We start from the raw sequence: 27,472 nt of genomic DNA, 5'->3' as shown, positions 1-27,472 counted from the left end.
CTCGGTTAACGTCGGGGATGCGTTCCTGACAAGGTGCGACAACGAATATCGAAACGATGTCAATGAAAGCGATTTACAGGGTAGGTGGAGGCGAAGGAGAGAGGACGGATGATGACCCTGTCAGCGACGTAAGTGTGAGGTTGAGGCGACGCTAATCAGGTAGTCTAATTAATAAAGTGACGACGTATTTGCAAAATGCAAGATGTACATTGACAATTAACATTTTGATTACTTTTACAAGGAATAAACGCCGAAGGTATTTACAATGCCATATTTACACTGAAGTGACATTTCAAACAGTGCCACGATAAAGTTTTTTTCTAGTCACTTTCCATCACCAATCAAGTTGGAGGGGCAAGGGAGATTTTCTGATGGGCTTGAAGAATTTATATTTGTGTGTTAAAGAAATAATCTGATGAACGAGTAGAGTAAAAAATTAACCCGTAAAAACAAAGTTGTTCACTATAAATCCTTTATATGCGTGGCATCGGGGCGGCTAGAGTCCTCTCGTCCTCTGGATTGAGATGGCTGCCACCTATGGGTCAGATGATTGTCTGGCAGCATTAAACAATTGGTAATTAAATATTTGAAAAAATTTACCTAAACAGTGTAAAATTTTGGAAATTTTTTTCACGAAAATGCATTGTCACGCACAACGAGTCTGTGTGCAAAATGTCAGCTCGATTGGATCACGGGAAGTGGGTTAAAAAACGACCGAAAGATTTGCACTGTCCTAAGCAAGCAAGTGAACTTAATATAAAGGATTTAAAAATCCGGTCATACTTGCAAGCTATTTAATAAAATTACCATGGCAGCGAAGTTATTTTAAAAATATTTAGCCGATGTGCTTAAACCAGCGTACACAGTTTATAATTTTCAGGCATAATTATCGAGGAAGTATGTATCAATTTAAATCAACAGTGGAATTATTACAGTAAAACTGCCCATGTTCAGGATTTGACTTTGCAGTCCCGTAAGTTCATAATATAAAATACATTTAATGATACAGTCTTAAGCATCATAAATCTAATACTCGAATTGTAATGAAACGCGTTTTGTGATACTGTGTTGTCAGTGGTGACATGAAGAAGGCCACTGCCCAAAACGTCGTCTATGATATAATCTTCCTGTGTAGAGGATGTATTGCTCTGACTCTCCGTGTCTGTGTGTCACTGTGTTGTTCTCCGTGTATCTGTCGCTTTCTCTCTCTCTGTCTCCATGTCTCTCCATCTCTCTGTCTCTCCGCGTCTATCTCTCTTCATCCTATACCTGTGTGTGTGTCTGGCTTCCATGTCTCTGCATCTGTGTTTGTTTCAAAATGTTTCTCAGTCTCTTTCCATGTCTCTCTCTGCATCTCTCTCCTCCTCGTTCTCCGTGTCTCTCCCCAAACTCCCCCCCCCCCCCCCATATCTGTCTCTCCTCACATCTTTGCACGCAACTGCACGAGTCTATGGGTCTGTGTGAAAATCTATGGGTCTCTATGCAAGTCACCGATGACCAGGCTGAGGCCATCAATTCGCCACATTTCAGAACCCGGTTTAATGAGGGTTGGACGGTTCAAGCCAGGATTCGAACTCAGGCGTTCTGACCCCACGTCATGACCCTCTGCACATCATGCAGCTGCCTCTGTGGGTGAAACGCAAACAAGGCTGAGTCTGTAATGTCCTTGGAGTGAGTGCACCGAATGTTGACACCACTGCCATAGAAACAGCCACCGAAACGTCACGCGTTGTGATAGGAACTGGGGTTGAGGCCGAGGGAAGGCTCACATCTATCTTCACGCACCGGCAGAAGGTGAGGCTTTTTAAAATGTTATATTCTCTCATGGAATATACTCGCGTGAACATGCAGCGGTGTGTGTGTGTGGGGAGCACAATGGGGAGCGGTGGTGGAGCGGTTAGCGCGCTGCGCTACGAACCCGGAGACCCGAGTTCGATTCCTGCTCACAGCCAACACCGGTGACGATTACCTGAACCGGTCCCGGGCCTCTCCTAGGTCGACTCAGCCTCAAATTAGTACCTAGTGCTATGTGTAATAGCGGAGTTCAATTCCCGCTCAAGGCCAAGACCACTAAGGATGATCTCAACCGGTCCTGGGCCTCCCCTAGGTCGACTCAGCCTCAAATAAGTACACGGTGAGGTATGTAAACATCGTCACTGGGGAGACAAAGGCGGTCGGGCATGGTGTTGGTCACCAACCCCCTTGTGTGCCATGCTGCCCTTTATAGGTGCTCGCGAACGGCACTTGCCCCAACAGTCTGTTAAAGGCTATACGAGGGATCTTTACCTTTGTATTTTTTGTATGGGGGGTGACTTGTGGCGAGGCTTTAAGGTGAATCGTTTTATTTGTGTGAACAGGAGTGGTAGATTATTTTTTCCGCCTGAGGACGACCGCTCGTGTTGCGATCGAAGCGTCGTGATATTTTATTTTTTGTTTAATTTTTCTACCGACGTGACTTTAGCGAAAGAACCAAAGAATAAGGAGTGGCGAGTGATATCTTCTTCACCCGTCTTGACGGCTGCTCGCTTACAGCACTTGCTTCATGCCATACGGGGAGGGGGGATCTGTGTGTGTGTCTTTGTTTGTGTGTTTGCGTGTCTTTGTGTGTCTTTGTGTGTGTGTCTTTGTGTGTGTGTCTTTGTGTGTGTGTCTTTGTGTGTGTGTCTTTGTGTGTGTGTCTTTGTGTGTGTGTATTTGTTTGTGTATTTGTTTGTGTGTGTGTCTTTGTTTGTGTGTTTGCGTGTCTTTGTGTGTCTTTGTGTGTGTGTCTTTGTGTGTGTGTCTTTGTGTGTGTGTCTTTGTGTGTGTGTCTTTGTGTGTGTGTCTTTGTGTGTGTGTATTTGTTTGTGTATTTGTTTGTGTGTGTGTCTTTGTTTGTGTGTGTGTATCTTTGTGTGTGTGTATCTTTGTGTGCGTCTTTGTGTCTTTGTGTGTGTATATCTTTGTGTGTGTATCTTTGTGTGTGTGTCGTTGTTTGTGTGTCTTTGTGTGTGTGTGTCTTTGTGTGTGTGTGTCTTTGTGTGTGTGAATCTTTGTGTGTGTGTCTTTGTGTGTGTGTGTGTATCTTTGTGTGTGTGTGTCTTTGTGTGCCGAGCATCAGCTATGTCTACCGGGAGAGCTCGCGGGAGCCAGCGCCTCACCGAGTACGAGATCGAGCAGCTGGTGCAGAGGCTGACCCAGCCACGGGCAGCACGTGGGTGAGTGTCGTCGCGCCGAGATGCAAAGGTCGCGGTTGGGCACGCACGTGTGGCTCACAGCAATTCATATTCTTAGGTTTTTTCGGTAAAGTCACGTAGGTAAAAAATTAAAATTAAAAAAAGTAAAATTAAAATCACGACGTTTCGGAGGCAACACAAGCTTCCGTCTTCAGGTGTAACCGTCACAACCCGACAGCTGTAAAGTATTTTACTTTTATGAATTTTAATTTTGTACCTACGTGACTTTACCGAAAAAAACGTAAAAATATGAATCCTTGCAGTCACGAAAGCTTCCAATCTAGAATTGAGAGCAATTCCCCTACACCGCGGAGGCGAGGGTTTGCGGATCGTACAAATTGAACCTTATGGCGGGGACCCCGGGGTCCAGAATAAACGGAAGTCAAAATCGTAATCGATTTATTTACCTTTGGCGACTCCGTCCCACCGCGCACATTAACGCCGCGACCCACCTGGCGCGGATCGTTCCGTCGTCCAAGCTCAGCAGCGAGGACGAATACGATGAAAGAAACAAAACTTTAAAACTTTGATTTGCGCATCGTGTAGAGCTCGTCGAGAGGAATAGATTGCCGTATCGTTCGCTTTCAACAGACATAAAATGACGTCGCAACGCAGTTTATGCGAGAGCCGGGGGCTTATGGGACCCCGGGGTCCCGCCTTAAGGTTCAAATGTCGCGGCCAGCGTGTGGACTAATCCCCGTATGTTCCATCTGTGTACTCGTCCGGTCTCCTCCCACACGTTTAATTGACCGATAACACGTGGACATACAGAGGACTGCATGGCTGGAGGGTGCTCACAGGCTGGTTAACGTTGCCGCGTGTCTGCGGATTTTCCGCGTCTCTGAAATGCAAGGCAACTGCGCGCGTTAGAAATGTGTAACTTCGAGTTGCTACCATGGACAGCGCCGACTCGGGGTTGACTGGGGTAGGTGGTGATTGGCAACTTCACACTCGAGCCAAATTAAGTTTGCAGGAGTTTTATTTAGTATTTACCCCCCCCCCCCCCCCGAAAAAAAGTCTCGCACAGAAGGGCAACACCTCGTGTTAGTAGAGAGTGGCCCACGGAATAGGATCTCACAGAACTACACCTTGAGCTACCTTCAAGTGGCCACTGGACAACACAGTAGAGGGAAAATAATGTCCCAGCTGTCCTGTTATACGAGAGCACTGTAAGGTTCGTTGCAAGGTAGTTTAATCAATATTTTAATATTCAGAATAATACAAATTAAGTGCGTAACCAAATGAATGTACACTGTACATGTACGTTGCACAGTCTTTGGTGACCCGGACAGAGACCACCTACTCCCCGCACTTCAGAACCCAGTGAAATCACAGGCGGGGCTTGAACTTGTACTCTGCATCTCAATGATCGCCCCTCAGCCAGCCGGCCACCTCCATGAAGTTTCCCTTAAATATCAGCTGATTATGTATGTACTGCACGTTGAACTTCTTTCGCACCCTACGCAACCAACCATGCTAATCGAAGGCGCGGGAAGCAAGGGGACGTCGAACTAAACGCACGCAAAAAGCAACCGCAAAGAAATGCGTTCTCAATTCTAGATTTCAAAAGTGGATAGCTAAGTACTCTTAGTTCTTTCGGTAAAGTCACGTAGGTAAAAAAATGAAATAAAAATTAATAACAATAAAACAATGCATTAATTGTAATTTCATTTTTTACCTACATGGTGACTTTACCGAAAGAACTAAGAGTATGAATCCTTGCAAGTCACGAGAGCTTCAAATATAGAAAATAAATGGATAGCTAAGGCGGCTTCCATAAAACGAACAATCTCTCTCCCGGCTTGTCACCCCTCCCCTCTCCACCCTCAACGTAGACCGCGAGACGGTGCCACCACCACCACAAGAAAGAGCCTCTCCCACCGGGCTCCAAGGCACCTTGAGCCCGAGCAGCTGGAGGCGTTGACGGCGCGGCTCAGCCAGGGAGCGTCTCAGCGCGCTCCCGACGCGATGAGGATCCTTCCTCGGCGTGAGCGACAGACCATGGGACTACTCGCGTCGTACGCCTGGCGCGGATGGAATTGACTTTCATAATACAGGGATGGGTTTCGATTTAAAGCTTTCCTGACTGCAGGGATTCATCTTCTTGGTTCTTTCGGTAAAGTCACGTAGAAGGGAAGCAATAAAATAATAAAAATAAAACATAAAATAATTCTCACGACGTTTCGGCCACAACGCAAGCAGCCGTCCTCAGGTGAAGAACAGGTCTATCGAGGCGACAGCGTCTGAATGAAACAGCACACGTGCTTGGAGCATATATTTAAGCTGGGTTGGAAGGGGGGGAAAGGGCGCCTTGACAATAGAATTTGCATATCAAGAGGAATTTAGCATATTTATGGGAAATGCAGGTATGTGATTAGTACTACTTATGCCCGTGCATTATGCAGGATTAGCAGCATCAAAATATAGGGATGGTTTTTTTTTGGGTCGTAAATATATCAATGTGTCGTTAAAACCCCGCCGCCACCAAGAACACAGCCAGTTAGTAAGGTTTGTCACGTGAACAGAACGTGCCAAATCGTTACGAGTACAGCATAATACAGGTTTTTTTTTGGTTGGGTTTGATCGCGTAAATATATCAACGTGTCGTTAAAACCCCGCCGCCACCAAGAACACAGCCAGTTAGTTTGTCACGTAAACAGAACATGCCAAATCGTTACGAGTACAACATAATACAGTTTTTTTTGGTTGGGTTTGATCGCGTAGATATATGAATGTGTCGTTAAACCCCGCCACCACACTGAACACAGCCAGTTAGTAAGGTTTGTCACGTAAACAGAACGTGCCAATTCGTTACGAGTACAGCAACACCGGGTGTGTGTTGGAGAGCAAATCCACCACTTTTACAATGCGAGTACGACGTTTCGCCAGTAATTACAACTGGCATCATCAGACGACAGCCAGATTTGTGGAGAACTCCTCGTGCAAGGCGGTGGGCCCCTCTGGGCTGGGTAGCTTTGGGCTAACAAAAGGCGACGGTGGTGGCGCCACTTAGCGGGCCTTGATTTCAAACCAGAAGTTGTCCTGGAAAACGATATTACTCTCTCCCCCTGTTAACTAGACCCCAAACTGATACGTAACTACAATGTAACAGCACTTCAAACGTGATTACGGTTTAACCTCGTTCGCTTACCATCAACGTGAGAATCCCAAGGACACCGCACACGTATCGCCCACGTGCTTGACTGCTGCCGAGCAGTGCCCTTAGGGCAGATGCAGAGGCTGGCTGAAGTGTTTGTTTCGTTTTTCAATCCTGGGAGCCGAATCCGACCTGCTCCCAAATTTGGGCTTCACCGCGAGAGGCGGTGCCGTGAACATGTCAGCGACGTGAATTCTAGCGATGTCGACGATGATGATCATGATGATGTCGTTGTTGATGTTCATGATATTAATAAAAAAATAAAAACAAACCGACGGTGGTTTGAACGCCCATGAGTGAGTTATTGTCAATCGGCGAAGCGGTGGCTACAAGACAGCCAGTCCAGGATTATGGATGGCATCTACAGCAGGGGACCAAGACGCTCAAATAAGGGGAGGGGGGGATGGTGAGAGGGGAAGGGGGGAGGAATTTATTTGGTAATTGCATTTTTTAAATTACCTAGCCGATATATATACAGTGTTTTTTTAAAAAATTGTAACACTTATATGGGACTGTCGTTTTTCATGGAAAAAGAACGGATAATACACTGAAACATGATAACAAAAGTACGTTCATAGCTTCAAAAAGGCAAAGCGTCTCTCACTTGTTCGCCATCATTGTCAACGCACGGCTGGAATCTTCTCCAGGTGGTCTCTAGAGCCCCGGAGGCACATTTCACATGGCATCATTGCAAATTCTCAGAAGTGTGAACATTTTTTTGAAGCACCTTGTATTAAGTACTTCACGAGCAAGTAACACAAATATTTTTGAAACAAATTAAGTGAGCAACGATAACCGTGAGATAGTTGAAAACGGACAAAACGATTATCGTGAGAATTTATATCGTGCGACGTATCGGGGATGTTGATATATGCTGACACCCTCTCTCATCAGTGCCGGATTATCCTAGTAGCAAAAGTAGCTAGATATGTAGTAGCTACACATGTAGTAGCTACTACATATGTAGTAACTACATATGTAGTAGCTACTACATGTAGTAACTACATACACATCGCACTAGGTACTCATTTGAGGCTGAGTCGACCTAGGGGAGGCCCAGGACCGGTTCAGATAATCGTCACTGGTGTTGACCGTGAGCGGGAATTGAACTCGGGTCGCCGCGTTCGCAGCGCAGCGCGCTAACCGCTCCACCACCGCTCCCCACACACACACAACACGCATTGACACACACAGAGCAAGGCACCCCAACATCCCGTGTGTACCCACCTGGGAAGAAGGAATCTCGATCCCGGGGGTACCAGCAGAGGGCGCTGTTTACATCTCAACGCCAGCACAGAGAGTTGGGGCACGAAAGGATTAATTCACCAGGGACGCGTTTCGTGGAATCGTCGGCATCGTGGTTCGAGAAACAAAAATGCCACTGCGGCCCTGGGATCACGAGTTTTATTTTTCTTGGCGTCTTCCCCACCCCCCTCTCCAACATCTCGTGCCCTCCTCAATCACTGAGAGTGATGGTGTCCATGGCAGATGGCTTTCGCGATCTTTGACGTCACGTTTTCGGACCGATCCGAAACAATTCCTTCCTCGGACCGATCCGAAATGTCGCGTCCGTGCACCATTTTCTGTGTGTTTTTTTCTTCTTCCTCAAGATCAATCCAAGAATCGACGACGCAATCCCTAACCGCGTGTTTACTACATCTGGCTACCCGCCAATAAGAGGTGGATGCCACCTTTGTCTCCTGTGACTTAAAATGAGAACCAATTTAGAAGCAAAAAAATGACACTGCGTCGCCTTGTAGATGATTAAATTGGCGGTCAATTTGTTATTTTTTTTACCATCAGCATCACCAGTCATCACCACTAAGGCAGCTATTGCAGAGCGGTGGTGTCAATGCACGTGGCCTTACCCTGGCTTGCCAGTAGATGGTGGCACAACAAGTGTGCACTTATCGACATCTGTTCCATCTGTATGGGATAGAGTGCTCGGGTTTTCTTCGAAAATGTATAAACACTTATTGTCTAAAACCATATCCGTGCGTTACCAATTGTTAAACGTTGTGAGATGCAATCTGCATGAATGCCGCTATAAAAAAAACTAATAAATTATCATAATCATAACCAGCACGACCCACGCCGCGTGGAGTAGCCTCGATCCAGCAGCAGTGGATCGACGGACGGACTGTACATGCACATGTGCACTCACAAAAGTTGCATTTGTAAAAGGGGGACCGTTCTGAACGCTGCTGCAACTCTGGGATCAGTGCCTTTCAGGAAGGAGAGAGAGAGAGAGAGAAAAAAAAGAAATCATCGCGGTCTGAGAAACAAAAAATGTCATTGTCACCTTCATGCCAAATACTCAGCCCACATCTTAGCGCGCCCGTGACGAGTGGGATCTGCCCGGCGACTTGACGCGTTACGGTGGTGCCACATCATCACTCAGGCGAGCCTCGCTTGAGGAAATATTTAAAGCCTCCGTATTAATTGGAGGCATTCCGGGTTGTTTGGTTTCAACTCAGCAGCCGAGCAGGGGGTGAGCGTGGATCCAAGCGTGCTTGGACGAGTGACCACTATGCAAGCCAGGTTTGTCGATTCTGGGTTTCACCGCCAATAATTGAATTTCCTTCTCGGTTGTAACAAATTCAAGGTCTCTGCCCAGCCATAAATTTAATGCACGCAACAAAAAACGCCATCACATAAAATCCCACAACTGGATTTGTTTTTTTTTTCTCTCTAGAATTAAGTATTTGAGCTGATATTTGACGCACACCCATTAATTTTTCTCTCATTAATCCACGACTTCTTGAGCTCCCTGAGGCTCCGAAGCTTTCGCTTGGGTTTGCATTGACCTCGTGCGCACACCATCGGAACCACTTTGACAGGGGTTCGGGTTTGAAGTCTCGGGGGCCCCGACGAGGGAAGAGCCAGGGTGGCGATTCTCTCTCTCTCTCTCGAGCAAATATTTGCCGTGTCCGAGACAAATATTTATCCCCCCTTCCCCCGTGCAAGCAGAGAGAGAGAGAGAAAAAAGAATGATAATATAAATAAATGAACGGCTTTCCGCAGTTGGCCCTCTTTCGTACAAACACACACAGTCCTCTGCTGCGAGTCTGCACAGATCCTCTCTTCTTCCTGGCTCCGAGAGCAATCACTGACAAGGTACCGTATGGCAATTCATATTTACTTTCGTTTGACTTTCCAAATTGTTGCTATGTGATGTAGTAACTGTACGGTCCTTTGTCAAAATCCACTGCTGGATGAAGGCCTCTGCATTCCGACTGCCACCCGTCCTGGTTTTTCCCAGGATCGTCCTCGATTTAAAGGCAATGTCCTGGGGAATCTAATTGGACACACTGTGTCAGTCGGACACACTGAGTCAGTGTCTGAAACGTGTTTTTTTGCTCTGGCAATGTATCCCATTGTCGGTGACGGGGGAAGTCGACGCAACACTGATTTTTCACCGGAACATGACTAGGGTTTCTGCAGTATGGCGATACTGGACTACGATGTATTTGTACGGTGTAAGATTCACGATGCATAAGAGCCACGATTACCGTCTGTTTATCTTAGTATCGTATCGTGATTATCGATACTTAGCTTTTGTGGTTAATGCAGTGACATAATTCCTTGTAAAAGGTTTCAGTTTGGTGTTTTAACATCTTAACACCTGTTTTGTTGCCAGAAAAAAGGGGAAAAACCCTATTATCTTGTTTATTGCTTTTTTAAATATTATATTTCTACTCACAAAATATGAAATCAACAACCTCAATAAATGAAAGTTGTAAATAAATCAACAGCTTATTTATCCATGCAAAATAATTATAGTTGAAGCCAAATGTTTTCCGGAGTAATAATCAACAAGGTGGTGATATGACGCTCACCACCTGAGTAGTTCATTTCATTATTGAATGACTTTCTGGTGCATCATACACGACATCAATTGCAGTGGTTATAAGGCCCGTGGCAGGTTTACGTTTGAGCGAACCGCAGTTTGAATCACTTTCAAGTGCACCCTCGTTCGCAACTCAAAGCACAACGACGCAACATCACGATGCGACGACGTTGCGACGTGAAACATCGTTACAAATGTGCGGGGATTCACGTCGCGATAATCGTAACAATGAATGGCGTGTACGTATCGTATTATGAATACGTTTGCTTTTTTTTGCAGCAAGATCAGCAGAGATTTAAAATAAAATAAAAAAACGTTGTTGGTATTTGCAGAATAAGCTTGGCAGATACGCGTATCGGCCATCTGAGATAGGCTCTGACAGGGCAGCCCCTACCAAAGGTCAATGACAGGCACGGGGGGACGTTTGTTTAACGCTGGGGTTTTTTAGGCGGGGAGCGGTGGCGCAGTGGTTAGCTCACTGCGCTACGAACCAAGCGACCTGCCTTTAAAGCTCCGGCCGCGGCTGATATCAGTGGTGAGTGATGAATCGGAACCGGTCCTACTACACCCCCCGCTGCCCCCCTGCCCCAACTCGCACCGACCATCCTGGTGAAGTATGGTCAAATAGCCCGAACGACCGAAACGGTATGGGGAGGACAATTCATCCAGCAGTGGATTGAGCAAGGACTCAATCCTTGCGTTACATTAGGAGGAGGGGGTGGGGAAAGTCTAAGGGGCTGGTGGTCGGGATGCGGATGAGGAAATGCGGTCAGGAAGAGTTTTCTCTGAACAACAGAGCTCACCCGCGGACTGAAGTTTAACAAACAGCACAAAACTGAAAGCCGGAGGGGGGGAATTTCACCATTCTCGCTTGCTTGGGAGACCTCGCCGATACGTGTGTGCCTGTGTGTGTGCAGACCTGGTGGGGAGCGGTAGTGCAGCGGTTAGCGCGCTGCGCTGCGAACCTGGCGATCTGAGTTCGATACCCCGCTCACGGCCAACACCCAGTGACGATTATCTGAATCGGTCCTGGGCCTCCCCTAAGTCGACTCAGCCTCAAATGAGTACCCGATGCGATGTGTGAGTTTCGCCACTAGGGAGACAAAGGTGGCCGGGCGTGGTGTTGGCCACCGACCCCCTCGTGTGTCGTGCCGGCCTTCACATGTGCTCGCGAACAGCACTTGCCCCAACAGTATATTAAGGCTACACGGGGGATCTTTGTGTTTTTTGCGTGTGTGAGTATGCTCCGATCTCTGCGACGATCAGCGTCACCTGTGGCTAAGCGTGGTTGGCTTGAGTCCTGATGCAAGGCACAACGCCCCCTGCCCCCTATTCACGGACTGGCGTCTGTTCGCCTTCGAGCCACAGACCCCCGTGCAGCTGCACCGCCTGCACACTCGATAGCTACGCGATTGCTGATTAATGAATGAAATGAAAAGTGAATTCAGTTCATCTGTGGGGAGATGACACAGTGGCAACCGTTCGGCAGCGGATTGTAATACGTTTTCAATTAGGCGGGCGTGGGTTAGCGTCGTAAAAAAAATATATATATTTCCAGGATACCTAAAACAATTCACGATGAGAGGCGAATATTGAACGCCGATGTTGATGCTGATGATGGCGAGGATGGCTTCTTGCAGGTGAAGATGAGGAAGCTGCTGGTGCTGCTCCTCTTTGTCTCGCTGCTGCTGGATCTGGCCACGGCCCAGGACCCACCGAGAGTGCGTATCTCAATGCCACACACACACACTAATCTACACACACACTAATCTACACACACACACAACAAAGACCCCCCGTAAGTCCTTAAATACTGTTGGGGCAAGTGCTGTTAGCGAGCATCCTTTGAAGGCCGGCATGGCACACGAGGGGGGTGGGTGACCAGCACCACGCCCGGCCGCCTTTGTATCCCCATTGGCGATGTTTACACACAGCACCACATACTCATTGAGGGTGAATCGAGCGAGGGGAGGCCCAGGATTAGTTCAGGTAATCGTCACTGGTGTTGGCCATGAGCGGGAATCGAACTCGGGTCGCTGGATTCGTAGCACAGCGCGCTAACCGACACACTACCGCTCCCCACAAAGACAAACACACACAGAGCCTCAAAGACACTCACTAAGTTACATACACACGCACACAGAGTCTTAAAGACACACACACACACACAACTCTTTATCACTGGTACATCCGAGCCAAGCCAGCGTGGGGCCCTCACTTTACGGGTGGATTTTCCGTGCCGGGCCAGAACCACACCGTGCTACTCAGGCCTCACAAGACATCGGAAACTGGCTTGGGGCCAAGCAGGGCCAGGCGCGGGGCTAATGACGCTTTCATCGCTGTGGGGACACGGCGTCACCGCGTGGCCACGTGTGTCTCGACTCGGTGTTTATAAAAAAAAAAGGCAATTTTTTTTATTACAATTATTTTTTTTATTACAATAAAACAATGTTTTTTATTGTGATTGGGTAGTTCTTATAGTTGAATTCTACAACGGTGGTTTTTCAAGTCGCTGGTTTAAGTTAAAGTCTTAATGAGAATGCTGCTTTAAGAAGAAGTTATTCAATTTGGGCACAAAGCTGGTGGTAATATAGAGAGCGAAGCTACGAGTAGGTACAGAGTTGATCATAGTGCCTCCTGTATCGCATTTCAATATTTTTTAAAGTAGTCCTGGATATCCTTTTGGAGGACCCTCAAAATCGGAGGTTCTAAGCTGCAGCCTTCTGCATTAGTCCGGTCCAAAGGGCCAAAAGGTTATGCGGCCAGTAACAAACAGCACCGTCAAAGTCGTAAGAAACGCGTAACGCGTTTCTTGAATTGAACGACGTAATGATGAGGACTTGTGGAAAATAGACGACGGGAGGCAATTCCAAAGTCGAGCAGTGTGACGGAAGAGGCAGAAGGGGAGAGCAGTGTTTGCGTGCGGCCTCCCGTGCGTTAGTAGAACGCGGTGTGGACGAGATGGAGCAGTCAATCTGATAGGCCAAGTCCGCAGCGCGCGAGCGAAGAAACCAACGGGTGAAATTTCCACGAGAAAACAGCAGCCACGTGGGGTCGTCGTGATAGAAGAGTGATCAGCAGGCGACTGACCACCGGTGAGCGAGTCCTGACCGTGCCCCCCCCCCCCCCTCTGCCACGCCATGCCCCCCACCCGGCTCAACCTCTCCCTCGCAAGGTGAGGAAACCCCGGCCGCCCCCCAAACCCAAGCGTCCACCCAAGAGGCCGGCCAAGCCGCGGGTGACCCAGCCGCCTCCTCCACCTCCTCCTGCAGCAACCGCGGCGGCGGCGGCTCCCAACGAAGACGGCGCCGGCGACGCCGAGGAGGACCTCACTCCGTTCCCCGACAAGATGCTGGCGCGCGCCCACGCCAACTTCGGCCTCGAGGTCTTCCGGCGAGCGGCGGCGGCGGCTGACGAGCGCAGCAACGTCCTGCTGTCGCCCATCGCGCTGTCCACCTCGCTGTCTATGCTGCTGCTGGGTGAGGCCCCTACCGCCGTGCGCGCGCGTCGTCAGACGCCGGTGTTGGGGGTCGCGCGCGCGAGTGGCCACGGTAGTAGCGGTAGAAGAGTGATCAGGAGGTGACCGGCCACCGGTGAGCGAGCTCTCTGCGCTTCCGTATACACGTGGATATATAGAAATATTGTTTGGTGAATTCAATACTCATTTCGATTTCAAGCTTTCGTGACTGCAGGGATTCGTCTTCTTGGTTCTTTCGGTAAAGTCACGTAGAATGGAAATAATAAAATAATAAAAATAAAACATAATAAAATAATTCTGTCTTTTCGACAGACCTGTTCTCCACCTGAGGACGGCTGCTTGCGTTGTGGCCGAAACGTCGTGAGAATTATTTTATTATGTTTAATTTTTATTATTTTATTATTTCCATTCTACGTGACTTTACCGAAAGAACCAAGAAGATCATTACTCATTTTGATTTAAAAAATTACTAAATAATAACTATAATGCCCTTTATTCCTGAAAAGCCTCGCAGAGTCTCAAGACTCTTTTTTACAGGAGGGTCCTGCCACCCCAATTCGCGTTTAAATAAGGAGCGTTTAACTTCGTGTGGGAGGAAACTGAAGTGCCTGGAGAAAACCCCCCACGCATACGAGGGAGATGCCAGCACTCAGAGGTACGCACGAACGGGTCCATAAACCCACTTGCTGTACTGCCATATCCTGGCTAATAACGAAAAAGGTCGCACTCGTTACACACAAAGTGCTTGCCACAAATGAACCACAATGCCTTGCTGATTTCGTCAAGGAGCATAAACCATCATCACGCGAACTCCGCTCATCCTCGCAGCCATCGAACAAAGACGGTCACTGCATTGGGCGCTTCAGATGCGCTTTTGTGGCCGTCTGGAACGCGCTTCCTTCCGATATCAGAAAGCCACTGAAGCTATCCACATTTAAATAATCTGGATTGACAAATTCATTTATTTAGAACTGCCTTTTGTGTTTTTAGTTTGTTGTCCTTCCCCCGCACCTCCGATTAGCACGGGTGGCTACGTACGGTGCAAACGAAGTTCCACATACTACATTTGTACAGAAAGCCCAAGCGGGTTGGAAGTTTTAACTGATCCACGAAAGCTTGGCTCCACGGTACCCGATCACGCTCGTGTGGCGTCGGAGTGAGCCAAGCATTGACCAAGAAGGAAAATAATTAAACTCAGACAATCAATGGTGGATCAGCCTGCAATGATGGATGTTCGAGTCAGATGTCATCCGTGCAACAGTTAAGGACCTGGCAGGACGGGGGAAGTGGTTGCATCAGCAGCACTGGCCGTGATGACCTTTTGAACTCCAAAGTTAATGGTTATTTTGTTTATACATTTATTTTGCTTGTTTACCCAAAATGGCTCGGAATCAGCAGGTTGCTAGCTCAATTCCTGTTTCGGGGGGGACTGACTTCAACCCATCGTCCCCGTGGGGGGTCGATTCGTTCAGGCCGGGACGGCGCTCAAGGGTGGCCAGGGAGTAGGTGAGGACTGGGGGGGGGGTAGAGGCGGTGTGTCCATGAGCGAGTGCCGGTCGCGTCTCACGGCTGTGGTTGCGTCCGCCCCCCCACCCCTCGGTGCGGCAGGAGCGGCCCCGGGCTCGAGCTCGTGGAAGCGGCTGAGCAAGGCGCTCAACTACGACACCGTGCAGCAGGGGGACGTGCACGACCTGCAGCGGCAGCTCCTGGCGACACTCGGCTCCGAGGCGAAGGGGCAGCAGCAGCACGCGGCGCGAGTTTACCTGCGGAGAGGTGCGTGCGCGATGACTTGCGCGCGCCCGTGTGTACAGAAGCGTGAGCGAGGAGCGGTGGTGCAGTGGTTAGCGCACTGCGTTACGCGTGCATGTGTGTGTGCAGAAGTGTGGGCGAGGAGCGGCGGTGCAGTGGTTAGCGCACTGCGCCAGGTGTGCACGTGTGTGTGTGGAGAACAGTGGGGGAAGCGGCGGTGCGGTAGTTAGCGCACTGCGCTATGTATGCGCGCATGCGTTTGTGCGTAGAACGGTGGATGGGTAGCAGTGGCACAGTGGTTCGCTCAAAACGTCGTCTATTATATTTAAATACTTCCATTTTAAGGCCACTGTTATTAGCGCGTGTGTTGAGCGTTTGTTGTTAATTGTGCTTATGCAGCACTGGCCATTGCAGCAGCAGCAGCATCACCACCAACATAATTTACCTTGCATTCGGAACGCTTCGAGTGAAATGGGTGTCCGTGCAAACCCACGCGTGTGCGCGCGCGCTGGACTCATGCTGAAGTCGTCTGCACCTCCTCCCCCTTCTTCCTCGCTCACTCCTCCTCCTCGTCCTCCTCCGCCACCGCGCACAGGGCTTCCCCCGAAGGAGGCGTACGTCGCCGACGTTCTCAAGTTCTACGGCACGGAGCCCAAAGTGCTGAGCGGCTCCACGGGCCGGGACCTGCAGGACATCAACGGCTGGCTCTCCCAGCGGACTAGCGGCGTGCTGCGCGACGCCGTGCCGGCTCTGCCCGCCGACCTCTCGCTACTGCTCGTGTCCGCGATGCACGTCAAGGGTCCGACTCGACACTGCAGCACCATGGCCAGCAGCTCGAAAAACAATTATTTACTATTTTTAAATCCTTTATATTAAGTTCACTTGCTTGCTTGCTTAGGACCGTGCAAATCTTTCGGTCGTTTTTTAACCCACTTCCCGTGATCCAATCGAGTTGACATTTTGCACACAGACTCGTTGTGCGTGACAATTAATGTTCGTGAGAAATTTTTTCCCAAAATTTTACACTTTTTAGGACAAAAATATTATATTTTAATACCAATTGCTTAATGGTGCAATGCAATCATCTGACCCATAGGTGGCAGCCATATCAAGCCAGATGACGAGAGGACTCTAGCCGCCACGCATATAAAGGATTTATAGTGAAAAACTTTGTTTTTACGGGTTATACTTGTTACGATATTATTTTTATTTTACTAGGTAAGGCCCACTGAGCTATATAGACTCTTTTTTTCAGTTGCGACCTGGTTATCACAAATAATGGTTCAACGAAGTGGCTTATCATAATCACGTGGCAAGGTATAGCAGCCAAATACTCTAAACGCACGACGTTCATTCTAAATGCGGAAGGAAAAACCGGAGGACCCGGAGATAAATCCACGGGACCACGGGGACAGAGACATTTAAACTCCAAATATACAGCAGCAGGCGTCAGTGTCGGGATCGAACCCACTACCTCCTGTATACCAGGCGAGGTAGTTAATATCTCGCCACCACAGCGCCCAAATATATTAATACAGTGTAATCATAACACCTATTTGAAGGGGGCGTATTTGCGTGTGAGGATTTGCCGAAACATCCTCTACAATTTCAAGACCCCGTTCATCGCTGCGGCGTCTCAAAATGCCACCGCCGTCTCAAGGCCGTGGCGTAGCGCGACTGGTATGGATGGGCCCTGGGTGCAAGGGTTACAATGCCCTCCCCTCTGCTCAATGTTGCTTGCTTTCGTAGCCCAGAGCCCTGGGCCCCTCCGGCCCGCCAATGCCCCTCGTTGGAGTCGCGCCGCGTGAACACTCGACAGCTGCGCCATTGGTGGAGGGCCGCGGTCAGAGCAAGGCGAATCGTGGGCCAAATTCCTTGTCCCGCGATAAACGGGGAGACACTTTCGCCAAAGCTGTAGCCGCACGTCAAAGCAGACGAAACTGAAGCCGCTGAGTTGGACCGTTACTTTAACCATCGTCGCAAGAGGGCAATGCCGAAAAGTGAAGCTCAATAAACAGGGCCCTATAATCGACAATGATTATACAAAACAACGATCGACGCATGTTCTCCTCTGTTCAACATCAATAAGCTACCGACGGTATTGATGTTGCATGACCACGATGACCCGTGACTTCTCTCTCGCTCTGCTGCTGTCACCACCACCACCAACCACAGCCAAGTGGGCGCTGCAGTTCCCGCCGGAGGAGACGGCGCAGGGCGTCTTCCACGCGGGCGGCGGGAAGCAGCGGGGCCCCGTGGCGCTCCGCGTGGCCACGATGCACCGTGACGACGTGCCCATCCGCTACGGCCTCGACACCGAGCTCGGTTGCCAGGTAACGCCGTCGGCAACTCCCCCCCCCCGCCTGCCCCCCCCTGTCCTGCACCCCCCCTGCCCCCCCCTGCCCTGCTGCCCCCCCTGTCCTGCTCCCCCCCCTGCTTCCCCCCCCCCCTGCCCCCCCCTGTCCTGCTCCCCCCCCCTGCCCTGCCCCCCCCCTGTCCTGCTCCCCCCCCTGCTCCCCCCCCTGCCCTGCCCCCCCCTGTCCTGCTCCCCCCCCCCTGCCCTGCCCCCCCCTGTCCTGCTCCCCCCCCTGCCCTGCCCCCCCCCTGTCCTGCTCCCCCCCCCCCTGCCCCCCCCCCTGTCCTGCTCACCCCCCCTGACCTGCCCCCCCCCCCTGTCCTGCTCCCCCCCTACTTCCCCCCCTGCCCTGCCCTGCTCCCCTCCCTGCCCTGCTTCCCGATCCTGACCTCGACTCTGACCCCTGACCGTGACAGGTGGCCCAGCTGCCGCTGCAGGGCGGCTGCAGCCTGCTGCTGTTCGTGCCCGTGGAGATGACGGGCAACCTGACGGTGGTGGAGGAGAGCCTCACGTCCGAGTTCGTGGCCGACATCGTGCGCGCGCTGCACTCGGTGCGGGCGCGGCTCTCCGTGCCGCGGCTCGCGCTGCGCGACGCGGGGGACCTGGCAGGAGCCGTCAAGCAGCTCAGTACGACACGCACACACAGAGACCCCCACCCCCGTAGTGGGGCAAGTGCTGTTAGCGAGCACCTATGAAAGCCGGCACGGCACACGAGGGGGTGGGTGGCCAGCAGCACCACGCCCGGCCGAATTTGTCTCCCGAGTGGCGATGTTTACCACAACGCACCAGGTACTCAATTGAGGCTGAGTCGATCTAGGGGAGGCCCAGGACCGATTCAGATAATCGTCGCTGGAATTGGCCGTCAACTCGGGTGGCCGGGTTCGTAGCGCAGCGCGCTAAACGCTACACTACCGTTCACCTCCCCCCTCCCACACACACACAAAAGACAAATATCCCCCGTATAGCGTTATCAGCCCGTTGGGGCAAGTGCTGTTAGCGGACGACGAGTGACGAGGGGGTGGGTGGCCAGCACCGCGCCCACCGCTCTGTGTCCCCGCAGTGGCGATGTTTCTATTGCGCCCCGCCCCGGGGTGCTCGCTCGAGATTCAGTCGTGCCCGGTCCATTCGGGAATCTCGAGTCTGTTGCACTTTAGTAAAATCTCGTCGTAAAAAAAACTCACCTTGTTTTAACAGCCTTTCTCCGAAACTCCAGCTTCACGCAAAGCGCTCTAGAGAGAAAAAAAACCTGAGTTCATTCGAGTGGCGGTGTTTCCACAGCCAACTTTTGTTTTTCTCCCCCCCCCCTCTCCCCAAGCCGTCTGAGCCAGCGCGAGAAAGTTGACCAACAAATGACCTCCGGGAGGGAGCTCTCTTCCAGAGCTCGCCCGAGCCGAGGCCCGTCCGCCAGAGGTCGCAACCGGGTACCCGATACCCATACCCTACCCGATACCCGGCTACCCGTACCCGGCCGGGTACGGGTACCCGTTTGCGACCCTGGTGCGGCCGGGTACGGGTAGGCCGTGAGTCACTGATGAGTAACTGTTTGTCACTCATTTCCCAACGTCTTGTCTCTTCTCACAATTCAAGTTCCTAGAATCAACCCACCCGCGCCTGCAACGTGGCTTCATCCCAGACGTCGCCATCAGGTACCCGATACCCGTACCCGGCCGGGTACGGGTACAGGTACCCGTTTGCGACCCTGGTGCGGCCGGGTACGGGTAAGGAATCAAAACCCGTTTGCGACCTCTGACGTCCGCCCGTCAGTGGCGCCAGCGAACAATCGCTGGGCTGTGGCTCTGCCCCCTTAACGCATCCTCGCCACGTTCACCACGGCCGCGTCGCGCCTCCCCTATCACCCACAGAGCTCGAGTCGCTCTTCTCGAGCGACGCGGACCTCTCCGCGATGTCGGAGGCGCGCGTCGGCCTCGCCGTGTCGGCCGTGCGCCACGCGGCGCTGCTGGAGCTGGCCGAGGAGGGCGGCGGCGGCGGCGGTGGCGGCGGCGGGGCCCTCGACGCGGCGGCCCGGGGCCGCGCCGAGGACGGGCACGTCCACCGCATGGAGTTCTCCGTGGACCGCCCCTTCATCTTCATCGTGCGACACGACGCCACGGGCGCCCTGCCTTTGGTGGGACGAATCGTGGATCCCGCTGCCGCGTAGCCTGGAAGTCGAAAAGCACGGGAGCCTGACGACCCGACAGCCCGATTACCCAGCAGCTGGGTAGCCTGTGACCCTGGTACCCCAGTAGCCTCACGGCCCGACAGCCTGGCACCTCAGTCGCCTGGTACCCCCGTTATCTTGACAGCCCAATTGCCCAGTAGCCTGATAGCAAGGTAGCCTGGCACCCCAGTCGACTGGTAGCCCAGTAGCGTGACCACCTGGTAGCCCGATAGCCTCATAGCCACTCAGCCGAGTCAGCCGGTCGCGTAGAAGCCCGCTAGCCCTTTAAACCTGGAGCCCAGTTGCTGGGTCACCCGGATTTTAACCGCCTCTGCTGCACAAATCGCCTTTCGCTTGCCGACAGCTTCCCTTTGCTGCAAGCTCGCCCCAGAGAAATCCCGTACGTGTGACCTCGAGATAGTCACGTGGTGGTCCACTCATTGAACAAAGCTGTGTGGAGCGAGTGTGAGCGAGAACACATCGTGGGCGGGGAACCTAATGACCCACTAGCCGAACACATTCCTTGACTTCATTACCTATGACCCAGCGGCCACATGAGGAATCCCAGTCGAAAACAATCCACGAACATTTATACATCCATCACTGGGTTGCTGGGCTCATAAAGTAGAGCGCTAATCACTGCACCACCGCTCCCACGCACACCCCCCCCCCCACACACAGAGGTGATGAGCTTAAATAACCGCAGCTGCTGAGAGGAAGCACGCGCATTGATCTTCTTCATTCAAAAACACGAGTGTTGTAATTTATTTAGAGGAAGGCGCTGACATTGCTACCACTGCTATTTTATAAAAGTACTGATCTGCAGAAATTCTGTCGCACCACGCGGTGCCTTTGCCAGAATAAAGCTTGTCCCCCCCCCCCCTCTAACGATTTGCTTACCGACGATTCTCCGAAACGCGTCTGCCCACAATGAAGTGCAAACATGTTGCTGGAAGCGGGGCCGTCACAACGTGCTGCCCACCCTCCCCAACTCGTCTAGCCCCACGCGATGTTTGCCGCCCCCGCCAACTTTCCCGCGGCACATGGCAACGTTTCTCCAGTCGGTGTCTGGAGTTTGGCAAACGTCGGAGCGAAGTACACGTTGCAATTTTTGTTTTACCGTACGAGGCAAAACTGCCACCAGCGTAACTGGTCACGCGGTGGAACCCAATCAAGCGTACGCTTTTCCCTTACACCTCAATGGGATTCTCCGAGCAATTGGGAAGCGTGTTGAATACTCTTAGGTTTTTTCGGTAAGGTCACGTAAGTAAAAAATTAAATTAAAAAATTAAATTAATGAAAGTATAATATTATTAATTTTAATACATTTTTTATTTATTTTTTACCTACGTGACTTTACCGACAAAACCTAAGAGTATGAATCCTTGCAGTCACGAAAGCTTCAAATCTAGAATTAAGCGTGTTGAAGGCCACCGAATGAAACCCCGAGCTCAATAACAATTGCGCATTCGCCCCCCAAGAAGGATATGAAATCTCACCGAATATCGAGTCTGGGTCACGAGCAGGCTGCAGCGTGCACGCGACACAGCAGCCACGGCCAAATTCGAGACGCACACTGAACGTGGTGTGTCGCCGGGTGAATAAAAATCCCCGCATCGCCAACTCGGCTGACACGAAGCCCTGGTGATAGGAACCGGTCCTCTCCGATCGAGTGCACGCGTACCTCAGAGAGCTGGAAACCATTCAGTTCATCCTGAGACCTCACCCTTTGGACCAAGAGGGCCCCCCCTCTAGCCTCATCTAACCTCGTTTTTTTTACCTAGGGACAGGTATTTTCACTTTCGTTTCCCCTATTATTGTGCTCCGACGTTATTTTCAACTCGTGCATCCTCGAACTACACCGTCGACGTCACGACATCAAGTTTAAGAAGTCGCCGCTCGGAGCGAGCAATTGAACGGCGAACCTTTTCAGACGGGCTCCTGGAACGCGACCAAACAACCACTTCCGATGTCACTTCACTGAAACTCCACGGGGGTGGTAATGGTGCCCTGTCAAGCCCTGTAAAGTAGTGTTCGTTGCACACAAACAAAGGTTTACGGATTAGAACCAGTTCAAGTGAAAGCTAAAATCGATCGCTTTTTTCTTTGTTTCGTTTGTCAAGTCATCGGGAGCAACATTTGAGAACCCAACCGTGCAGGCCAGTGGCTTGCAGCCCAAGAGTCGCAATCCAGCAACTCGGTACTCGGGACACCATCACCACTGAATGTTAAAGCAGCAACCACCCCCCAATGCTGCACACACACACTCGAGCCTGCAAGTGCGAATTTAGTCTTCCAGTTTGGGGGCAATGCTGCTATGTGGCTGTTCCCAATTGCGTACAATACAATTTGCGAGCAATATATCAACATTTGCAATGATCCATTATATTATCATGGGTCCGCAACATGCGGCTACTAGGCTGCCCCCTAGTGGGCAGCCGTTTAAAAAAAAGAAACGTAAACCTTAAAACAAGATTTTACGTAAAGATGATTTGTTAAATATGGCAGGAAATGGGTCACTATGGAATGTCTTGGTGACGATAAAATGTACAACAAACTAATGTTAAATAATAACTAAGTGGGGATGGGGGAACACCTAAAGACGACGTTTATTCCGTCACCTATGTTAAGTCAGAATGTGTGCCATCTGCTGTAAGCCTCCTGGCTGTGTTTGTGTACAAGTGGCTCTTGCTTGTGATGCCGGCTCTCGAACTATTTTGGTCAAAGACCAAAAACCCCGGTGGCTCTTCTTCATCGAAAGGTTGCAGACCCCCTTGGCCACGACGCACCCACGTGAGTCACTCGGCCATCATCTCTCGCAAGTCCTCAGTCACGAGTTAAAACCCAGTTTCCCAAAGACGCCCTCTTCTGCATTACATCCATCTACGCCTGACTATTACTGGTAGGAACCTCCTGGTTACACCAGCCCACAGAGGATTATTGTCCGTCCGTCGTGCAGGGAGGGGCTGGGTGGGGGGGTGGGGAGTGGCTGGTCACCCCGTGGTGCCCTTATAAAACTCAACGTTTAACCTACTCACGCCGGCTTGTGCCCGCCCTCAGTCGGGCATATTTGCGGAATACACCACGCCGCCGTTGACCCTGGCCATTGACCGAGCAACCCAACGTTCCTACCAGCTCCCTCCGCAGGAATGTGTTAATAAGCCGGACATATATACGAAAAATAAAAACAATCTTGGCTGTGGCCAGTGGGCATGAAGACTGGGAAGTGTTCGTACTGGGCACCGTTCCAGAGGTGGGGGACACGAGAAATAATTTACACGCAGTAGTCTCAGAACAACGTATACATAAACATCCCCGTGTCCTTTATTGTCTCTCATTTTGTCATTTGAACTACATGGTAAATGTTTATAAGTTAGGCGTGTTAATCTGCAAACCAACATTAATACAAACAAAAAAAGTGTCCGACAATGCATGTAATCACAACGGAACAAAATAGCAGTACCAACAGGAAAATGTACAAAATATTAATTCCAGAAGGGCGATTGTTTCACCGCACGACCAGCGAAGGAAGGTTATTGTTTACCAGCTGACCGAGACGGACACGCGGGATTTGCTCTGGCACAGAAGCCACGTGTTCTTCAAACCAATTTACATCGGCGTCACGCCATGAGATGAACACATTTTTTCCATCAGTAAATGTTACATCGCTCGCAAGCGAGAAATCTTAGCAGCCTCAAGTAAGAACCCTGAAAGATGACGTCAATTACCCCCCCCCACCCTTCGTTCGTTTTCCACTGGCACATCCGAGCTGTGCCAACGCGGGGTCCCGCATGCAGTACGGGGATGGCTTTACGCTGAATATTTGCCGAGCTCAGCTGGTACCAAACTGTGAAATTCCGGCCTTACAAGACATCTTAATCTGGCTCTGGGCCCAGCGGTGGGGATGGGGGGGGGGCAAGGCTAACGACATACACCAAGGACACGTTACCGCGTCTTTCGCACGCGGCACGACTCATTCATCGTGACGTCAACAGCGCGGCTCGGCTTTTTACAGTGGAAAAACAACCTGCCTTGTCCTGATACACGCGGCGCTACCTTGGCTCGGTTTAGATGCGCAGCGGGGGGGGGGGGGGGGAAGAGGAAACGCGTCAACTTTTAAAGTCACCCGAGTTGTCTTATCCGGCACTAAGTGGAGCATTCTCGTACGTCCTGCAAAGCGGTCACCCCGCATGGCATCGAATGGGAACTTTTTTTTTATTACAAAAAAAACATCGAGGCTTTTTTTGTGCAATTATTGGTTGACCAGGCTGAAGACAAAACAGTGCCGGGCTCAATTGCTACGACACCTCGAGCCACACGGCCACCCCTCCACACAAAAGTGGCATTCTCGCACTCCCGATAACCATTGGAAAACAAAGCGAAACAACAAAGACGCAACTGAAACATGCTCTCAGGAAATCACTGAGCAAACCTCCAGTCAGCAACACAAGGCCTCTCAACAAATCGCGTACCGCGTTTGCTGGGTAATTTTTACCACGTGCCCGCCCCCCCCCCCCCGTTCAACATTTTCGTACAATCTTGCGAAAAAACATTATAAAAAAAATGAACCTCCTCCACTGTGCTGCCTTTAAGGCTCAACATATCCCGCTTAAAGTAATAGTCTGTTCATTCCTCTGCGGAACAAGTCCTCCATCGGTCGGAAGGTTACAGGAAGAAAGTCGTTAATGCGGGCGACCAATGGAGAGAAACACAAGAGCCACCTCTAACCGCACGCACGACATTGTGCTGTTAAAAGTCACATTCATGTCCATTAAACAATGCAATGGCACATCTGTGCGTAGCGTTCGTCGGACGGTGCAGGTGAAATCTAAGGGAGTTTCGTGCTTAACTTTTTCAAAAAGTCACGTGAGCGAGCGAGCGATTTCCGTGATCTCACATTCAGCAGGGACGTTTACTGCCAAGCGGGCCGTGCGCACACAGCCCCAGACACACTGCAGATGTTGGTCATCTTTCTCCTCCGCCGCAACAGACACGTTAATCATTAGTATTACGATATAATTTGTTCTCGTTATTAGTATTATTGCTATATCAAATTTTTTTTTTTTACAATTATCTTCTAACTTTTTATTTTAGTTGTATTATTACGATTCGAAGCACAAACTCATTATCACGAAATTGTGACAACTGATAATTTTCCTGCGTCGTTGTAACCACGAGCGCAGAAAACATCACGGCCGTCAACACCACCAACAACCACCACCAACCACCACAAGTGCGCTTCACTTAGAGGACAATCAACCGCGGCGACGGCGTCAATCTCGGTCTTTTACGTCGCATCTCGTCAGATGTACATCTCCACTCCAATCCATCCATGTGGTCCCACAGGTGGAGCGGCTCCGTCAATAAAGCGCCGTCGACAGCCCTCCCTCCCCACGCGCCGACGCCTACGAGCGTCACCCAAGTGCTGACGGAGCACGGCCTCCATTGCCATCACCTTCCCTGACTCGCAAGCTCGCCCCGACGCCTCCGCAGAGGAGAGGCGACGAGCCGTCCGTCTTGCATTAACCCTGCTGTCGGTGTATAGGGCGCGCATCTCAAAGACACGTTCTTTAGAAGCCATGCATTAGGGTGCCACTCAATATGCATACGGAAAAGTTAAGTCTACATTTTCTGCGATCACACCCTCTCCATTTGTTACCTTTGGTGTTAAAAGTCTACTGCTGAATGCCATTCTAACCTGTTAATATTTAAAGGTTCCTCCGGATTCACTTTGATCTGCATAGTTTCCTCTTACTACGCACCTCCGATTAGCACGGCTGGCTATGTACGATGCGAATGCTCGATTCAAATCCGTCGAGCAACCAGTAAATACAAAGGGATTGTCTTCAGACTCGCAGCGCTTCGGTTTAACAGGCAAGCGAATAAAACCAGGAAGCGTGACCACGGAAATAACAAACATTAATTCTGAGTGGCACCCTATCATGCATTTTGGAACGAAGGTGGGGCCTTGTGCACATGCCTGACCTTTCAATCTTGGGCTAACGGCGCATCGCACTCAAATTGTAAAAGGCGTGCCGGGGGAAAATTGGCTCTGGGATAATATGCAAATGCAGAGAGTGACGCCGCAGCTGTACACACACACACACAAGTGATGACAAGTCCCAGGGCAGATGAGTGGTCACAATCTGTCGCCAGGCAGACAACGAATAACTATGCACAATACACTATACGCGATTTCAACATTTATCGTTAAGGCTGGGAGATAGTTCAAACTGAGCACTGAGGTTAACACAAACACCAAACACGGATAAGGACGCACAACCGTCACCGGCTTTGTTGTCCACCACAACAAGAAAAAACATACGTGGCCCTCAATAGGCCAGCGAATTGCGCTTCATGCACACAAAGCGGCAAATTAAAGCGAAACCAAAAATATTATTAATGTACAACACCAAAAAGAATTACACGAGACCGCCTGAACATTCTGCGTTTGCTGCGAAGGGCAGGCGGACGAGTTAAAAAAAAAACGAGACTCGTCTTGTGAGCGGGAAGAATTCTGTACGCCCCTGCCGCTTTGCTCGCATGAGGTTACGCCCCTTGCAGCCAAAGGACTTTCCGCTTTATAGTACACAGTGCGCCATCTGCAAAGATGAACAATATATTTCCCAGTCAGGGATACTCATATACGTCATAAGGTATTGTATTTCTTAACCTCTTCCTCAAATCTTTTAAACTATTCATTTCTCAACAAAGAAAACATTGCTAGTAACTCAGAGGTACGAGACGTACTTCTGACATAAGACCTCATCGCAACGAGACCCAGGTTTACTTTTGCTCCTGCGGCCGTGCGCGGGGATTGCGAGGCATCGGAAGATGTAAACACAGCAGATATGATTACACCACATCGCGCCACCATCTTGCAGTGCGATGGCGTGGCGTGTGACAGCTCGACAGATCCGCACCACCTCGTTCCCAGTGCCATCGCGCTTGCGTAGAAACCTTCTCTGCAACACGCGCAAGCGCACACCCCCTCCTGTCCACCACGGGCCATTTCACACAGTGCTTGCCGCCGCCCTGAAACACAAAAGGGCCCCCCCCCCCCCCTTCGCCATCTCCCTCCAAACCAAATCTTCTCTGCTGATGTGATCATGCAATGCACGCACGCACCCCCCCACCCACCCCGAAAGCTTCAGTGCAAAGCAGCAGCAGCCACCGCTGTCTGCGCCATCGCAGCCTTAGAGCACAAACAAAAAGCAAAGTCACCGGGGCTTCCGGATTTCGCTTGCACACAAACGCAGTTGTCGAACGTGGGGTTCACAGCGGGGAGGTACGATTTTAACAGCGAAGCGCATGTACAAGGCTGTAAGGTAAGGACGATCTTAATGACTGATCGATTAATAAGTGCCAGGTCCTCGAGAGGTTACGGCAAAAGGCGAGCGATGACTCGGAAGAAAGTAAAGACGACAGAGAGTCGGCACGGGAGGAACGTGAGATCAAACCCCGGGGGGGAGGGGTGGCCACGGACGCGGGCAAAGCTTCACTCCCCCC

At 50.7% G+C, this 27,472-nt stretch overlaps 1 protein-coding gene and 2 long non-coding RNA genes across 5 annotated transcripts in view; 2 read left to right on the top strand and 1 right to left on the bottom strand.

The window, feature by feature from the left end:
- LOC144731004 (uncharacterized) overlaps positions 1-6,719 on the bottom strand; it is a 39,029-nt gene extending 32,310 nt beyond the window's left edge. For both annotated transcript variants that reach the window (XR_013587885.1, XR_013587884.1), the window contains exon 1: positions 6,367-6,719. This is a non-coding gene — a long non-coding RNA (uncharacterized LOC144731004). The remainder of the gene's footprint in view (positions 1-6,366) is intronic.
- On the top strand, positions 868-6,647 carry LOC144731005 (uncharacterized). The gene is made up of 3 exons (XR_013587886.1): positions 868-1,794; positions 3,101-3,197; positions 5,051-6,647. It is a non-coding gene; the product is annotated as an uncharacterized LOC144731005 (long non-coding RNA).
- A 2,639-nt stretch (positions 6,720-9,358) lies between the features above and the next one.
- Positions 9,359-20,838, top strand: SERPINF1 (serpin family F member 1). 2 transcript variants are annotated; one of them, XM_078611943.1, is made up of 8 exons: positions 9,359-9,489; positions 11,863-11,943; positions 13,398-13,701; positions 15,309-15,473; positions 16,045-16,248; positions 17,625-17,782; positions 18,222-18,432; positions 19,668-20,838. In XM_078611943.1, the coding sequence occupies exons 1-8, from the start codon at positions 9,379-9,381 to the stop codon at positions 19,961-19,963; spliced, it is 1,530 nt and encodes a 509-aa protein (XP_078468069.1). In that variant the 5' UTR covers positions 9,359-9,378; the 3' UTR covers positions 19,964-20,838. The 2 variants fall into 2 exon arrangements, with proteins under 2 accessions (XP_078468069.1, XP_078468070.1); XM_078611944.1 differs by lacking the exon at positions 9,359-9,489 and adding an exon at positions 9,496-10,757.
- Positions 20,839-27,472: the final 6,634 nt, after the last annotated feature.

Source organism: Lampetra planeri, chromosome 37 (assembly GCF_965212315.1).
Source record: "Lampetra planeri chromosome 37, kcLamPlan1.2.h2, whole genome shotgun sequence".
Classification (NCBI taxonomy): Eukaryota; Metazoa; Chordata; class Hyperoartia; order Petromyzontiformes; family Petromyzontidae; genus Lampetra; species Lampetra planeri.
The sequence above is the reverse complement of the archived record's forward strand: the minus strand, read 5'-3'. Positions and strand labels throughout refer to the sequence as shown.